Source organism: Abrus precatorius, unplaced genomic scaffold (genome assembly GCF_003935025.1).
Source record: "Abrus precatorius isolate BTA unplaced genomic scaffold, Abrus_2018 Scaffold9, whole genome shotgun sequence".
Classification (NCBI taxonomy): domain Eukaryota; kingdom Viridiplantae; phylum Streptophyta; class Magnoliopsida; order Fabales; family Fabaceae; genus Abrus; species Abrus precatorius.
In genome coordinates this window covers 28,419,814-28,438,119 of record NW_020874439.1, presented here as the reverse complement: position 1 = coordinate 28,438,119, position 18,306 = coordinate 28,419,814, and the positions used below count along the sequence as shown (strand labels likewise).

The 18,306-nt window shown below is 29.4% G+C and overlaps 2 protein-coding genes across 2 annotated transcripts; both read left to right on the top strand.

The window, feature by feature from the left end:
* The first annotated feature begins 2,717 nt into the window (after nucleotides 1–2,717).
* Nucleotides 2,718–4,544, top strand: LOC113849921 (L-lactate dehydrogenase A-like). The gene is made up of 2 exons (XM_027480171.1): nucleotides 2,718–3,560; nucleotides 3,824–4,544. Exons 1-2 carry the CDS (start codon nucleotides 2,952–2,954, stop codon nucleotides 4,265–4,267), a joined length of 1,053 nt encoding a protein of 350 aa, XP_027335972.1. The 5' UTR covers nucleotides 2,718–2,951; the 3' UTR covers nucleotides 4,268–4,544.
* Nucleotides 4,545–6,309: 1,765 nt separating this feature from the next.
* Nucleotides 6,310–10,746, top strand: LOC113850543 (NADH dehydrogenase [ubiquinone] 1 beta subcomplex subunit 8, mitochondrial). Its single transcript, XM_027481110.1, has 4 exons — nucleotides 6,310–6,641; nucleotides 6,725–6,811; nucleotides 6,896–6,991; nucleotides 10,505–10,746. Exons 1-4 carry the CDS (start codon nucleotides 6,504–6,506, stop codon nucleotides 10,559–10,561), a joined length of 378 nt encoding a protein of 125 aa, XP_027336911.1. The 5' UTR covers nucleotides 6,310–6,503; the 3' UTR covers nucleotides 10,562–10,746.
* The last annotated feature ends 7,560 nt before the right edge of the window (nucleotides 10,747–18,306 follow it).

Sequence of the window (18,306 nt, the reverse complement as noted above, 5' to 3'; positions counted from 1 at the left end):
CTCATATTTACTCACCCCAAACACAAAATAAGTCTTGAATTGCATGCGTGACCTGTTCAAAGTTCAATAATCAACGCGAAGCAATGCCAAAAAAGTTAACACGGAGTACTTGTACAAAACTAAAAACTGTTTTTAAAAATATTACGTTTTATTTTAAAAATTACAAATTATTTTTAAAAATGAAATTAAACATGTTCTTAGTTTCTTTCTCTATAATTTTTCTTACGTGTTTCATAAGCTTATAGCCTCAGTTCCATTCATTGTAATCCCCACATGAAAAACTGTGGTTCAAGAATAGTTTTAGACTTTACGTTTTACAAACATAGCGTAATAAAAAATAATAATTATTGATTTAACGTATCTTATAAACTTTTTACTAAAGTAGCGTAAATCGTATATAGCATATATAACTTATCTTTAACTTTTTATAAGTTGTATTTATAAAATATGATTCTCACTATCCATATTTTTAAAAAATAATAAAATAAAATTATATAAAGATATACAACTTTTATATTTATTTAGAAACATAATCGTATATATAATATACGATTCATTATTTTTTAATATATAAATAAAAGTCGTATATCGTATATATAACTTTTATTATAATAAATTTTTTGTTTTAATATATAATAATTAAAATATATTTTAATAAATTATTTATTAAAATAATTTTTAAAAAATAATTTTTATTCAATTTAATTTTATTTATTGAGAATGTAGTTCATATCTTTATAAAATTAGTCTATAAATATTTTTTAAAACTTTAAGATAATAATAAAAATTTAATTAAGATTACATTAAAATTTAAATTATCATTTAATTAAAATTAAAGTAAAGATTACATAAACCAAAATTATATAATAATAATTTGACTTCCATATCATTATTGTGGACAATTGTTCCTAATTCAATATAATTCACATTTTTTAGTTTTAACTTGGCTCGTTATGCATCTTGACTCAGTATAAATATAAAACGTTTCTGAGCATCCACATGGATCTCTTACAAGGATTTAGTATATAAATAAACCATAAGTGTTGACTGTTGAGGCTCGTATTCTTCATTTTTCAGTGAACGAAACTCTATTGGATAAATCTTGAGTATATATATATTTTTAACTTAAAAACAATATTTATATATTATGAAATATCCAAGCTTTTCAACATCAAATTCTTGGGTCTCCTTCATATTACTACGAGCATAATTGCTGGTTGAAAAGTGATGATTTTCTATCATAATAGTTATCAATTCTTCACAATATAAATGTCTCATATTTATCATATTCATCGTCTTCTTTCCATGTTCAATAAATAAAATATTTATTTTATGAAGTGTTGTTAGAACTAAAATAACTATTAATTGACAATGACTGGTCTCCCTTTAAAATTGAATTTAAACACTTGGCAAGATTAATGGTCATATGATCATCTCTTGCATTCCTCCATCAAATGCTTGAGTCTACTTGTCTTTCAAAAATTTTTCCAGCCATTTTGCAACTTAGTGAAATTCTACACACAGTGAGAAACTTTGCCTCCGTATGTGGTTGCCTCTTCTCATATGTTGTTGAGTTAAAAAGCGTTATGATTAAATTTAAACACTTAGCAAAATTGATGGTCAAATGCTCAAGTCCACTTCTCTTTCAAAATTTTTTCCAGTTATTTTGCAACTTGGTGAAATTGCACACATTGGATGAGAAACTTTGCCTCTTTTTATGATTGTCTTTTTTCATATGTTGTTGAGTTAAAAACATTATGGCGAGTTAAAATTTGATGGATGAAACTCGCACCCAACATGCAAGAGCTCACATCTTAAGGATGATACAGATTTTCTTATGATAAATACATTAGGTACTCGTATACATTTAATGTATTTACTATTATTACATGACTTAAATGCTAGATCCTATAGTTAGGGCTTCACTATCTTGATCATTTTTTCCATTCTTTGAATCGTGTTACTACAAATATGTCTCAAATCGAAACAATCAGTTATTTATTATTACTTTAATCATAGAGATGAGATCATATTCCACAATTTACTTTGACTTATTTTTCATTTACAATGACAATATCATAGAACATGTCTTTCCTCATGTACGCTGGGACAAGTTTTTTATGATTTTAATTGATTATGAATTAATTTTTAGATATTGTTCATTATTCAAGTTATTTAAATTTTTAATGTCACTTTAACTGTATTATTAATACAGTAGATAATTTTTAAGTTTGACTACATCTAATAGACTACATCCGATATGTTTGGTCATGTTCATAGAATTATTCATTTAATTTTTATTACTTAAAAGTACATAAGATATTCTCAAATAACTTGCATTTTAAATTACATATACAATACTAGTATTAGAAAATTTTTCTTCAACTTTACTAATATCCACTATTTAAGTAATTTATCCAGAGAAGTTGAGCATATATACATATGACTTTTATAATAGAAGTTTGAGTATTATATATATGACTTTTATTTATATAAAATAATATTAATGAATATAAAAATTGTATATCTCAATTTTATTTATTTTTTTAAAAGATACATGTATCTTGTATTTTATAAATACGACTTATAAAAAGTTTAAAATAATTAATATATACTATATAATTTACACTTTTTTTTTTTTATAAAAAGTATAGAAATTACAACTAAATTAATAAATACCGTTTTATATTTCACCATTTTACTTCTCAGTTTTGGTTGCGCCACATTACCTTTTAAAACCCGCGTTGTTCTTCCTTTACCTTACATTACACATTATCCAACTAGAAGCTCGACCTTGACCTTCTGACCACACAGTCTCAAACCGTTCTTCTTCTTTCCTTTCCCCGACCACAGTATTAGGGTTCATTCAACACGCAACATTATTCTTTCCAAACACAACACTCTGTTATAAAATCTACAACACCCCACACAAAAGCAACAAACAAACCACCATGCACAAGAGCGCTTCTGGATCGACGTTGGGCCCGGGGGGCTTGGACCTAACCCAAGTCTTCTTCAAGCCCATTACCAACGCCGCCCCTCCCTCTCCCACCAAGCGCCACAACAAGATCTCCGTCATCGGCGCCGGCAATGTTGGAATGGCCATTGCCCAAACCATCCTCACCCAAGACCTCACCGACGAGCTCGTCCTCGTCGACACCAACGCCGACAAACTCCGCGGTGAGATGCTCGACCTCCAACACGCCGCCGCCTTCCTCCCCCGCACCAAGATCCACGCCTCCGTCGACTATTCCGTCACCGTTAGCTCCGATCTCTGCATCGTCACGGCCGGCGCTCGCCAAATCGCCGGCGAGTCCCGGCTCAACCTCCTCCAGAGAAACCTCTCCCTCTTCCGCAGCATCGTACCCCTCCTCGTTCGTTACTCCCCTGACTCCATTCTCCTCATCGTTTCTAACCCTGTGGATATCCTCACCTACGTCGCTTGGAAACTTTCCGGATTCCCTTCGAATCGGGTCATCGGGTCGGGCACCAACTTGGACTCGTCACGCTTCCGTTTCCTCATCGCCGATCACCTCGACGTCAACGCTCAGGACGTACAGGTCAAGCTCACTTTCCCTTTTCACATGGAGATAGAAAGTAGGAAAAAATAGAGATAGAAAAAAATAAAAGAAATAAATGGTTTTCAATGAAATGAAATGTAAGAAAAGGTGATTGTTAGAATATTACTACTGTTTCCTTTTTTATTCTAAAAATTAAAGACTAATTTTTATAAAATGTTTTTAATAATTTATGATGTCCAATTATAATTTCACGCTATTTTTTCAGGAGTAACTAGAACATGTGATTTAATTTGTGATATTAGGCTTACATGGTGGGAGAGCACGGGGATAGTTCGGTGGCGCTATGGTCTAGCATTAGTATTGGTGGGGTTCCGGTGCTAAGCTTTTTGAAGAATCAGCAAATTGCGTATGAGAAAGAGACGTTGGAGAACATACACAAGAGTGTGATAGATGGTGCTTATGAGGTAATAAGGCTGAAAGGGTACACCTCATGGGCCATTGGGTACTCGGTGGCTAGCTTGGCCCGCTCCATTCTTAGGGACCAGAGGAAGATCCACCCTGTGTCTGTTATGGCAAAGGGGTTTTATGGCATTGATGATGGGGAAGTGTTTCTGAGCTTGCCGGCACAGCTTGGTAGAGGAGGGGTACTGGGTGTCACCAATGTGCATTTGAATGAAGAGGAGACGCAAAGGCTCAGGAACTCTGCCAAAACCATCCTAGAGCTTCAGTCTCAGATGGGTATTTGAATGTTACATGATCAAGTCGAGCTTTTCTGGCTGGCTGGTTAGTGCTTTTGTACTTGTTCATATGGTACGCCATAAATTGTTACTGTTCATGTTACTCCTTACCCCTTGCAGGGCAAGTTCTTTTATTTACAATATTTAACCAGTCCAGTAATATTTCGTTTTTCTATAGCTGTGCTTTTTTTTGTGTGCATTCTACACATCGGATTGGTGCAATGCAATTTCGCCTGTGTTGTTTTTTGTTCATCTATGACATTTATTAGGTAATTCAAACCGCATTCAATACCTTCTTGTTTTGCAAGTAATACCTTCGGTAAAAAGGGTTTGTGTATGCAAAACGAAAAACCTGACTGCCAATTCGAAGAAAACTACTTTCTTACCACAAACATTCAAATAATGTAAAAAATAAAAAATAAGTTAGTATTCGATGGAAATGAAGAGTAATGGTTATATACTTGGTTCTTCAGTTTTTGTTTACTATTTTTCGTACTCTTCAGCATTTTCCTATGACTTATAATTGCATTCTGTTTGTATAATTTCAATAACGGAGTTTAGCCATCGGAGATTTTTTCTTTTCACAAAAATTCCATTACAATGTGATTTTTACTTTCGGAAATTGTGAAAACTGGATTTGAATGCAAACAAGTTCTAGATCTTAATATAAAAAAATTATCTTCGCTTTTCAATTTGATATCCTGTTACTTAAAAGCAATAAATAATCAGTCCATATTAATGAAATTATGGACCTAAAAACTGAGTGAACTATTCAGGGATAGAAACTACCCATAAGTTTGATCAGGTTAATGCAACCCAATATTCTGTTTCCTTTATAAGTTTATGCAATAAATACAGAAGTAGTAGTTTTATTTTTATTCTCGGTTTTTATGATAAAATTGACTTTAGTATACGTTTCGCGAGACAACTTTTATCCTTTCTTGGAGTAGAGAAAAAAAGACTGGAAAGAAAAAAACTGAAATTTGAATCAAAGAAAAAAAAAAACAGAAGAAAATTATTTTGAATTTCTATTTTTAAGAGTTATTTTTGTAATCAAATAAAAAATATATTATTATCCATATTTTTCTTAACTTTTTTTTTCTATAAAATATTGATCAATTTGAAGAAATCAGAAAACTGAATCTACCTTATTTATTGAGTTGAACCTGTTCAATAAAATGTAGGGTTTAAGCTTTAACTTTTTAAAGTGAAAGTAAATTTAAATATTTTTAGTCCGATTTAAGCAAGTTTAATGCAATCTAAATTTATTAAAACTTACAATAATTTGAATCTTACCTATTTTGGACATTATTTTTGTGAATATAATTAGATTCAAGTTTTTTAGCTTGACTCGCCAAAGCCAATTGATAAGTAAGATACCTCATTTTGCAAGCTCTATTAAAGTGCATGAGTACGTAACTAAGAAGTAGAAGGCATAAAATGTAAGGTGTTATAATAAAAGATATAAATTTTCGTAGAGAATAATGATACATTTTTATTTTTTTAAAAACACTTTCTATCATTTTTTTGTATGTCAAATATACCCCTTATTTTATCTAACACATCTCTCTCGTTCTTTCTCAAATTGTAAAATACCAATTTTACGTATGAGTATCATTATCCTTTCGTAAAATATTAAGCAAACGGTCTGTTTAATTGCATATCACATTTTCCGCTGAACAGTGCTAACAATTGGTAAATTCTACTGTAATATGGAAATCGAGAGTATTTTATTCTCTTACATGGGAAACAATAATAACAGTTAATTTTAATAATGAAATTAGTGATTTATTTAAAAAAAATATAAATATTTTTTAATATCTTAGTAAAATATAAAAAAAGTATTCGGATATCGCTGTATCATACAAGCACCATATTTCATTTCCTACAAAATGCTCATTCATTTTAACTTTTTCAGTAAATGTGTTAATTATATTCCTCATATATATTTTTTAAATGTGTGTCGAGAAGGAAAAATGTGCATATTTTATTTAAAAGACTATGATCGAAACAAAAAAAAATAAAAATGGAACATGATGCAGTGGATTGGATTAAGAGCATGAACCTCATTTTAAAAGGAAGATCCAATCCAGTTACTCAATTGACAAACGATAAATACGTAAAAAAATAAAAATAAAAATAAAAAATCTCAAAACGATGTCGTATAATCGGTGATCACAGTAACATTAGGTTGCAAGAGAAGAAGAATCAGGAGAAAGAAATCATACAATTATCATCATCAACCATGGCAGGTAGATTGACGAATGCAGCATCGAAGATCTTGGGTGGAAACGGCGTCGTTTACCGATCCGTAGCTTCCTCTCTACGCCTTCGCTCCGGCATGGGCCTCCCGGTCGGCAAACATAATGTTCCAGACAAACCCGTAGGCTTCTCTTAACCTATATCCCATTTTGATTTTCTTAGAACCCTAAAATTAATCTCATTTTTTAAATTGGGCGGTTTCAGCTTCCCGTGAATGACGAACTTGTGTGGGACAACGGCACTCCATTTCCTGAACCTTGTATAGATCGCATTGCTGATACTGTCGGAAAGGTGATTGCTTGTTTTCCTATGAGAATTTTAGAATAGCCTTAACGCATGAAATCGATTTTTCTTACTTTTTGATTTTGAAACCAGTATGAAGCATTGGCTTGGCTGTGTGGGGGATTGGGGTTTTTTGCTTCACTGGGATTATTGGCTGTGTGGAATGACAAAGCCTCCAAGATACCCTTTGTAAGTCTTCTACTTGAACTTACTCTTTCGAATTCCGGCTTAGTGTTATCTTTTGATTTGATTTGATTTGATTCTATTTTGCTATATATCGCGCCTTTCGGATAATAGCTGATTTCAATATATGATAGTTAGTTGTTAATTAAATATAGTGTAGAAAGTTGACTGTGGATGACAATGAGTAGTGTTAATGTTGGATGTGTTTTGTGTCTGATTGGATTGGTTGCTATTGTTCTCACTCCTTGCTTTGGGGATGTATTTTGAGTTGTTATGTATTCCCTTGCTCTGGATCCCTTGAGCCTACTGCTGATACTTATAAATCCCCGTTACAGTGGGATGACCACTATACTGAATATTTTAGATACAACAAATAACAACTACAATCAAGCCTTATCTCACTAGATGAGGTCGGCTAACTGAACATTTTAAATACACAACAAATAATTTATACTGCACATATGACATATCTATATGCTAAAAACTAGAGGGATCCAAAATTAAAGACCCTCATAGATAATAATCAAAAGTCATACTGGATAATCACCATAGTAGTGGAAGATGATGGAATAAATAAGTAAATAAATAAAAACAGAGGGCATGTGTGTGTGAACAATACACAATACAATATCCAAACGAAAATAGAACAGAGACTTTTGGTTGGGCACTGGCTGACATGGATGTGTCAGAGCAGAGAGGGTGTAAAGAGAGAACTGTGGGTGAGGGGTGGCAGTGCTGGAAAATGTGGGCTTGGCCAGAAAAAATTAGAGAGCAGTGAGTCACAGGTTTGTTCGAAACAGAGGTTAGCTTTTAAGTGTTTTTTTGCATGAATGATGGGTGAAGAAGGGTTTCAAACCCTGTAATGTTTCTGGTGCCAAAATAGAGGGGAATTCACCAAAATCATAAAAAAGGTGGAAAGATAAAAATGGGGGCAAAGATGGAATTTTCCCTGTTTCAGTATGATAGCCGTGATTGTGGGTGTGGTGGGCATCCTGAGCAGCCTTAGGCTGCAGTGCTCCAGCTCCAGCACTACAGCACTGCTACAGGCCACGGTTGATTACGCTGCTAGTGCCTACTAGTTCTACATCATCACCTATGTGGATCTAATCAGTGTAGTTATTTAACTTAGTTGTTTAATGATTTCTTCAATATATTTCTGAGGTCAGAGATGTGTCATAATATTTTGTACTGCATGGAACCTTGAACTGGTCATAATGCTGAAGTACTCTGGTGGTGAAAATGAAGCACAGGTTTGTAGGGGAGGCCTTCTTGGTCTGTTTGTCATACTATAATACAAGCAGATATACAGTTGTGTATCTATCTTAGATCTAATAGTCTCATACTCAAATAGCCATCTTTGTATCTTAAATGAATGTAATCACATTCAAGGTTATCAAATTCAAGTATCCTACATAAGATTGGGCAGGAAATGTAGACATGTATAATGTGAATTTACAACACCAAATGTACCTTTAATGTGTCCGTGTAGGAAGACTCACTATTTTGACGACCATGATAACATCATAAACCATAATTTGAACCTAGCATTAGACTGAAGATGTTATTGGATGTTTTAAAATTGAAAAAAGTCTTTATTAACTGCTTGTGTGCTTTTAGATGATAGGATATTGTTCTCCATTCTTCATCCTTGCTTTTAATTAGTATCACATCAACTACTTCCAGAACCATATATTAGGAGTATAACAATCGTAATTCATAATTTACAACTAACCAACAAAACAAATTGAACTTTCTCTTTAAATCCAATATTTTTGTCTTGTACAATTCTATAAAAGGTCCAAATATGTACCTAGTGCATCATGAACTTTCTCATTAAATCCAATATTTTTGTCGTGTACAATTCTATAAAGACTAAACTCTCGTTTTGGTTTTCGAAAGAATTTGCCTCTAGCATTTTAGTTCTTTGAAAATTAAAAATGTCACACTAGTTCCTAACTTCCATCTTCGTCGAACATTTAAGTCTCTAGACCTAAACGCTATTAATAGACAGTAATAGAATGCTGACATATCATGTTAAGAAACATGTGTCATTGATTATGTGGCAAGGCACTGATGTATCACGTTAAGTGACACGTGTAATTAATTACGTGACAAAAACGATGTCGTATGTTGTATAGTATATATTTTTGTTTCATTTTAGTCCTTGAAATTATAACTTGTCAGATATTTTAGTCCTTGAGATTGTCACCAACGAGCATTTTAGTCCTTAAGATTATTACCGATGAGCATTTTAGTCTCTAAAATTATAACTTGTTGCTTTCTGGGTTTGTTTTGCTTTCATCTTTGTAGCTTTTCTTCACATCCTCTTTAGCTGCTTCTTCTTTTTCTTCTTGGAAAAATGTGATTACACACTCTTCTTCTTTAGCGGCCACAAAACTAGTTTCTATTGTTTTTCCTTCATAAATGTTATCATCTTTGGTTTGTATACCATCTTCTTTTTGGTCTCCCTCTTGTTTTTTATCTTGTTTCATTTCAATGTATTGATCTTTGTTACTACTTCCTTCTTCTTCGTCTTTCTCACCCTCCTCTTCCTCCTCTTCTGCACTATCTTCTTCATATTGTCTCTGTGAATGGGTAATTCCCAAAGCAATTAGCCAAAATTGCCATTTTGACAGAATTAGATCTACACCTCATCAACAAAAGAGCATTCTTTGGAGGAATACATATGCTAACTCTTGCTTTCTTTTCTTCTTTTCCTCCTACCAACTCAATTCTTTTTCTTGCAAAGCCACCAATCATCTTATAAATGCAACTCTAGATGAACCCTCTCTTCATCTCATCCACTAAATCTTCTTTCCACAGAACCTCTATACCCTTCTCTTTCTTTCTTTCAGGGACTACAATATTTGTTGGTGACAATTTCAGGGACTAAAATGTCTGACGAGTTATAATTTCAAGGACTAAAATGAAACGAAAACATGTTATACCACATATGATATTGTTTTTGTCACGTAATCTGTCATATAAATGACACGTCAACGTCATTTTGTCACGTAATTAATGACACGTGGTACTTAACATGAAATGTCAGCATTCTATTACTGTTTATTAACGGTGTCTAGGTTTAGGCCTAGGCCTGACGGAGATAGAAATTAGAGACTAATATAACATTTTTAATATTTTAGGGACTAAAATGTTAGATGCAAACTCTCTTGGGGGTCTAAATGAGAGTTTAGTCATTCTATAAAATAGGTCCGAATTTGTATTTATCATGGCTATTCATAATTTTACCTGAAGCTATATATGAATTTATTTTTCTGTTTGATTGAAAGAAATAAAATTTTGTTTGCGTGCGTGGTCTATGTACTCTGTAGGTTTTTGTCCTGCATGTATTCTTGTTATATCCATGTTGCCGATTGCACTCTTGCTTGTAATTGTGGCTATATTTAAATTTTTTTTTATATTTTCCCCTTTTGAAGCTTTGTATATTGTGGTATTTTTTTGCAACTATTTTGGTACTTATGTTGACTGATGTCTATATTATTTTCTCTGCATCAGACACCCAAAGAATATCCATATGACAATCTGCGAGTGGAGCTTGGTGGTGAACCATAGGTAGATCCAAGGCAATTATCGAATCAGAAGTTCCTGTTTGACGTAATTGTCTCTTGGTTTATTTGTGCTCTTGTGTAGTTCAAAATAATGGATCATGAAGGACTTGCTGAAACCAACCACAGGAATGGAAGAGCTCAGTCTGATTGTTTCTTTTGATTATTCTCATGCATATGGTGGTTATTGTATGGAGTGAGCCATTATTACGCTTAATTTCGGTCCTTTATGGAAGTAAGAGTATAATCTTAACAAGATTAAAAAAATTGAACATCCCCTTCGCCGCAAACTATTTGTTGTGTGATCTTTGAAAACCCAAACCATCTTTGATTTTTTTGTTGGTCGCGGCAAACCATCGAAGGTGAAACCATGTAATTGCACCACTCAAACGTGCTGAACCAACTGATTAGGTTTTTCATTTTCGCACCATGTTGGGCTTCGTTTGAATTTTTCTTATAACCTCGGGGCCGGCTAAAGTTACTGGCATGATAATTATAGCAATTGTTGACAAAAAAAGAAGAGAGAAGCAACTAATCAGTTTTGTTGTGGATAATTATAGAACGATTTTTCAAAAGAAATTTTATATAAAGAATCAACCGGGAATATTATTTTTGTTATCTCTTTCAAGAATTTATAATCGATAATTTTATTTATAATTACTTTTAATTAAGGGATTACATAAAATTTGAAGTTTGTTATTTTATTATAAAAGATGGATTATTTTATGCAATTATTGAAATTAATTAATGATTGTAATTAGTTATTTCATATTGAAAAATATATTAATGTACATCATAGATTATGAAAAGTTAATAAGTTTGCGTTAATGTAAGTAAACCAAGAGAATATATTTTATTTTTATCTAATAAGCAGTGGTGTGATAACATGTGAAAAAGAATGAATTCATAAATAATTTCACTTTTAAGAATTAAGAATTCTAAATATATATTGGAGAGAGATTTAGAGGATTGGTTTAAGTGTCTCTTTTAATTTTTGGCAGAATTAATATTGATAGTTTTGAATTTGAACCATTACAAATACTTTTGAAATTTGTGTTTAAATTAATTTAATCACAAACTTACAATAAAATGAATGTTATGTCGTATGAAATTGATTTTAGATATATAAGCATATTGGCCCTAAGATGTTTTGATGACATCTTGGTATATGTTTGATTTAACTTCTACAAATAATTGCTACATATTTTTAGTAGTAATAATTGCTTAATTTTTAAAAATTTTACAAAAATGATAAATAATAAATGATTAATTACCTTTAATAATTTAAATTAAATTAAATTTAAAATAGTTTTATCAAAATCTAAAACATGGTGACATTTAAAAGGACTAGTTCACGACTGATATATCATCGGACACTTTGGAATTGGAATAAGTGGAGATGGAGAAATCATGGCAAGTTAGAACCGAATTTTAGAGGATCCCATAATGCTGCTTACAGTGTTCATGATCACGTCAAATATATATATATATATAGCTGTGTAATTTGGCCTCATGCACGAGTCAGTATACTTACAACAGGCCATGGAATAAAGTGAGACAGATACCTTCTGCATAAAGTGAGATGGACTGAAAATAACACTAATTGGGTACTTCTCATGGTAACCTGGATGTGGGTCTGATTATGAGGCATGATGGGAAATGGTTCGCTTGTTTTATCAATAAATAACCCTACACACATGCATCTACATACCTTATTTTATATTATTGTTGATAGATAATATAAATTATTAATAGGATTGCATCTATTTAACAGTACAGAAAAACAATCATATCATATTGGTGATTTTCACAACCAAGCAAGTGAAAAAACGTTAATGAGTATACATTTAGTATTTTTTTTTTTAAATCTTTGAACGAGTACTAATAAACAATATATAATATGCTCACAACACATGCAAATTTTACTTTTGAGGATTTTTTTAGAAAAATATGGTAGACGCGTGTCATACTGCTTCTGTATGTTGTATATCTTGTTTTTCACAAATGGTTTGAAAGAATCTCATTTTACAAATGCAAATATATTGACAAATCCCTGGATCGGTGCACAAACATTTGGCTGATAATGATAATGACTACACGTAATTTTCCATAATTATTGGTTCCCCATATTCAACGTGAGCTTTTATTATCTTTTAAATCTGAGCTCTTTCAAAAGATCTCAAAGTAAAATCTATTGCATGTTTCAGTACTGTAATATTTGAAAATGTTCTCTTTTTCTAATTTTTGAACACTTTTTCATGTTATAGAAAGTCTTTGTTTTTCCCAATAGGCATAAAAGCTTAGCTGGATAGTGCTTAATTTCTTTTAGAAAAACTCATTCAAACACCCTAAAATATAATGACATCATTTTAAAAACATTTATATATATATAATTTACAAGAAAACCAATGCCAAATGAGCGCTACCTATATTTTTCTTTTATGGTTAAATTAATTCACTTGCACTTAATTTAGATTAGCCAAGATTCCACAGATCATATTCCATGTCTTATATGCTTGCTCCACTTGTTGAGACCTGATTTTATAAATAAATTCGGTGGAACTACAAGAGGAGGAGAGAGGAGGTAATTCTAATGTTATTTATTTAAATCTTTTCAAAATTGTGACCAAGCTAGTTAATTTGAGGTTTGAAATCAGAAGTGGTTATTGATTTGACAATATTTGTAGTGCATGCAATATTGATTTGCACTTGGAAACAATTTTGAAGAGCAGAAATGAACAATTTTTATAATAGGGTTATATAGTAGTATATTCTACTTTACTTTTTTCAGTTAAAGGTTTTTACTTACTGTTTTGCCATTTTGGCCATAGATATTATTGGTCAATGCTGAAGTTTCGCCACGAGTGTACAAATTGGAATGTTAATGATAGAAGAGAATCAACATCACGATCATAATCACCCCAAAAAGTCAATATTATAATCTAAAAATCAATATTTATGACTGTACTATTGAATTTAATATATTTGTAGCACAAGAGCTGCTATTTTCTTTGACACCAGCCTCTTAGATCCATATTTTCAGCAGGAAGCAAATGATTAGTCAAATAGAATCATGATTCTCAACTTGAAAATTGTGTTTCTTTTGATCGATCTCGCCTCTCCGTCTTGGATGAAGCTAGAACCATTCTAAAACTTGCACGCAACAATGGCAAAAAAAATAAATTAAAATCTAGATGATATAATGCGTATTAATTAGGGATTAAATTAGGAATAACTCACAAAAAATAACTTATATTTTTTATAAAATATTTTAATAATTTTTTAGTGTAACTTGTCAAAATAATTTTTTTATTTTATCTAAATAAATTTGATAATTAAATTTATGACATAAATTATTATTTAAAAATTCTTATCAAACAAAAATTTAAATAAGCTGTATATCTAAACTTACTATTAATTATGTTCCGTGCTTTTGAATATTTTGAAGTTTTGATTGAGTTTAAAAAAGTAAATTTTAATTATCAAAATTATACTTTTTAAAATTAAAATTATAAAAGTTATATATATAATCGTTTTACACTATTGTACAACGCACGAGACATACCACTAATATTAAATATTTAAAAACACTGACATTTATGCAAGTCATTAAGCAGGACCCATACCCCATTAATTATGATTAGGGAGATAAACAGAAGATTTAGAAAGAAAATAAATATATGATAAAACGTAAAACACTTGACTTGTTTTTCTCTTTTCACATTTATACCTAATCTTTAACAATTTTGTAGCTAAGAAAATCGTGAGGTGACTTATTTGAATTTACGCGTCTGTGCTAGGCTAGTTAGTGTGTGGTATATGACTTGTGTTGAGTTTGGATGAAAATGATGGTTGCAGATAACATAGCTAGCAAAGATATCTAAATTTGTGGTGTTTAGGAGGAGATGGAATATGGCACATTGGAATCTCAAGGATTGATGAACATGTTTGGAGAAAAGGTGTTCCTTCAATGGCCTACTAACCTAATAATGCTTTACTTTACTCCTTATTATTCATCGTTTTCTTCGAGATATGCTGATCCTGTCCACACCTTTCATGCTTATTGCCGGTAATACGCCAAATCCTAAGACTGCACCTTTGCCAATTGCCTTTCTTGTCCGCAGTCTTTATGGAAATTTAGGGTTAACTCGTAACCTGCGAGTGTTCAATTTCAACTTGTTCGTTTAAATTATTGTATATTCGAAAAAGACGTACTTCTGAAAATACATTTTTTAATACACTTGTTTTAATATATTTTAAATTATTAATTTTAATTTTTTTAAAAACTATACAACTATAAGAGAACATTATTATTTTATTAAAAATAGTTTATTAAATAATAATTACCCGAACGCACTTTAAATAAAGATTTGACGTTAACTATTTAATGAGACCTATACGAAATTAACTAGATTATAAATAATGTATTAAAAAATTATTGCAAAAATTCTCTTAATTAATATAAAATTATAATTAGAATAAAACTTTTAATAAAAATTATAAAAAATTAAAATAAATCCAGAAGGTAAAATCAGTGTAAGTTAATTAATTAATTTATCTCAATTTGTGGAGAAAATTTGATAAGGAAACTTCTCTATTCTCTTAGAACTGTTTATTAAAATATTTATTCAAACTAATAATAACTAACCAATAATTATCTAAGACATCGTTTACCAAAGGGACAATAGGGATTAAAAAAAATGCAGTACGTAAGCAAATTAAGTACATAAAGTAAAGGTTCGAATATATTTTTTATTTTAATAATTTACCGTCATTTTATTTTTAATATTTTCAAACCTTGATTTTTATTCTTATAATTTCGAAACTTCTGGTTTTGGTCCATATTTTTTAATATTGATTTTGATCTCTGTAATTTTATTTTGTTTAAACTTTAGTCCATATAAAACCTGAGACATTAGTCCTAATGATTTATTTCTGAGAGGAATATATTTTGACATATTTTTATAATAGGGATTAAAATCAAAAATTTAAAATTTATTAGAGACAAATTAAATGCTTAAAATATTAAATTTTAAATTAAAAAAATATAAAAACTTGAAATATATTTAAACCTCTGCTAACTATTTATTGTTACAAGCACGTATTGAAAACGATTCAATTAATCAGTTTATTTTAATGACATATGTATGAGTTCTAAGAGTAAACAGTAAAAACATGAGTTTGAATGAAATTTATATTTTGTTTATCATACCAGCACGTATGACATATACCCCATATAATAATAATAATAGGAAAAAGAAAATAGAGAGATGAAGTAAGTATAAAGAGTCATTCTAGTATTGCGTAATTAATGCATGCATGGTACTCATGTTATGATTATTTAATATGCCACATGATGAACCTTCAAATGCTCATGTTGAACAAAGAATAATCAATAGTGGGATTAAGAAGGCCAAGTGATTAAATAAAAATGACGAGACATAATTTGCAGCTTCAAATAATTTGGGTCCATGATTCCCGAGATCCTTTCATGGCAAAAAACATAAATGATCATGGTTAATTAATGAATCATGTGTTCAACGTAACATACCTTTTTTTATTTTTGGTAACCCTAGAAGCCTCATATAATTTTTCATAAATTATTAAAAAGTAAATACTTTTCATATTTTAAAATATAAAGATCTATAATAATTTTTTTAATAAATTAGTATAATATATTACAAGAAGATTCAGAAATTCTCATTATTATTTATAGAATAAAATATGTATAATTGTTAAAAATATGATTTAGTGAGATTTTAGCATTTAAATTTTTTTTCTAATTTTTATAAAAAAATTATAACTATTTAATGATAAATATGCCGTACTATATATTATTTTTAATAGTTCTCAAAATGATATAATTAAATATTTGTTATATTATTAGTAAGTAACGATAGAAATTATTTTTAAAATATTAAAATTTACAAGAATTAAAATAATGATATTTTAAAAAATTAAAATAAAATAAAATTATACTTATACAGATTAAGAAACATGTAGTCTAAAAAAAAGACTAAGAAACAACTATTATCGGATTTTTTAGGATTTGATCCAACTATTCAAACCACTATGTTGCAAAACTGATATTAAGTGTGCGTTTATATATATATATATATATATATATATATATATATATATATATATATTTTAAAATTAATTAGTTTTTTTTACAGTTTCTTAAAAGTGTTTTTAAAAAATAAGTAATTATTTTTTAAAATTTAATTGTTTTAAAATATTCACTAAACCATCAAACCAAATTAGTAAAATTTTTATATATTGTACAGATGTTACTAAATGAAAATATTTTTTAAATAAAAATTTTAATGTATATTATTATGAATTTTAAATTTAATAAACTTCATAAATTTAAGAAAACACTAAAGTATTTTTATTATAAACAATAAAATTTTTTATTATATTAAATAAAATTAAATATTAAAAATATTTTTAAAATTTAATAAATAAATTATAAAAAAATTAAAATTGAAAGTAAAGAAATTTAATATTAAATGCGAGACATAATGTAATATAAAAGAGAATTTAAAAAATAAGTTTTATTTTAGATAAATTTTAAAATGTTATTGTTTAAAAATAGCGATTCACATTTAGTATACAAAATAAATAAGAATAAATAAAACTGTAATAAAGACAATTGGATTAAATAAGTGCACGTTTTGTTACCATGTAAATAAAATTTACATACATTATGGAGCAATTTTATAAAATAAAAGAAATTATCATACATGTCAAAACAGAATTTTAATCATAACAAGTACTTTGAACCAAGCCATGCTATTCAAACACGGGTTTCCTAATTAGGAGTAACAAGTTAAATTATCGCATTCTATCAGTAACTATATTAGTGATTAAGTTAACCACTTTTGTTTATCCTTCATTTGCTTATGAATTTTTAATTTAAAAAATGTTTACATACTTATTTAATGTTATTGTATTTTTGAATTATTATAACATGGATTAAGAATGTTGTTTTTCTCTCAAATATGTAGTCAGCGCAGACACAATTTGTCAATCTTAGACTGAGTAAAGTCCTGGCCTTAAAATATTTATTTATTTATTTATTATGAATATTATTTAAAAAATATTGACTGGAAATTTAAAATTATCAATTATTTAATAAATAATTTTAATCTATTAAAAATAACTAGTTTTTTTTATTCTAAATTTCATTCTACTATGAGCTTCTCTTTTTCATAAATATTAATTAGTTGTTTGTAATAATTAAAGATTAATGTTGTCCTCTCCATTATTTATGCTTTCATTTATTGAATCAATACATGATTCTTTTTGTGTCTTTCCTTTAACTTAACAAAAAGCTTGCATCTTATCATTTAATATACGATAGAATGTGTCTTATAGTGAATAGAAAGAATCAAAATTATCCTTAACATCTCAGATCTATAAATTTTTACTAACATAAAATTATAATACTTTTTTCCATTAGTTCAAATCTTTCATATGGGGATCATTTTTTTTCGAAGAACTAGAATTTAGAAGTGAACAATGACCTTTTTTTATATTTAAAGTATAATAATAATAATTTTTTATAGAAGAAATTTTTAAAATAAAGTATATATTGTTTAAATTAAGCCTTAGTTGGTGGTGCAATGATCTTTCGTAGTGAGTTTCAGTGAACTCCATTTAACGTTCTACCATATATCAGGTTTTCAAGGTTTCTATTTTCCAGGCTATAAGGGACAATTGTTTTGCAGTTAGGTTTCAGCCTTTCAC

Coding starts and splice junctions, on each gene's coding strand:
- LOC113849921 (XM_027480171.1), top strand. CDS start 2,952: ATGCACAAGAGCGCTTCTGGATCGACGTTGGGCCCGGGGGGCTTGGAC. Junction 3,561..3,823: donor TCAACGCTCAGGACGTACAG/GTCAAGCTCACT, acceptor TTGTGATATTAG/GCTTACATGGTGGGAGAGCA.
- LOC113850543 (XM_027481110.1), top strand. CDS start 6,504: ATGGCAGGTAGATTGACGAATGCAGCATCGAAGATCTTGGGTGGAAAC. Junction 6,812..6,895: donor TTGCTGATACTGTCGGAAAG/GTGATTGCTTGT, acceptor TTTTGAAACCAG/TATGAAGCATTGGCTTGGCT. Junction 6,992..10,504: donor AAGCCTCCAAGATACCCTTT/GTAAGTCTTCTA, acceptor TCTCTGCATCAG/ACACCCAAAGAATATCCATA.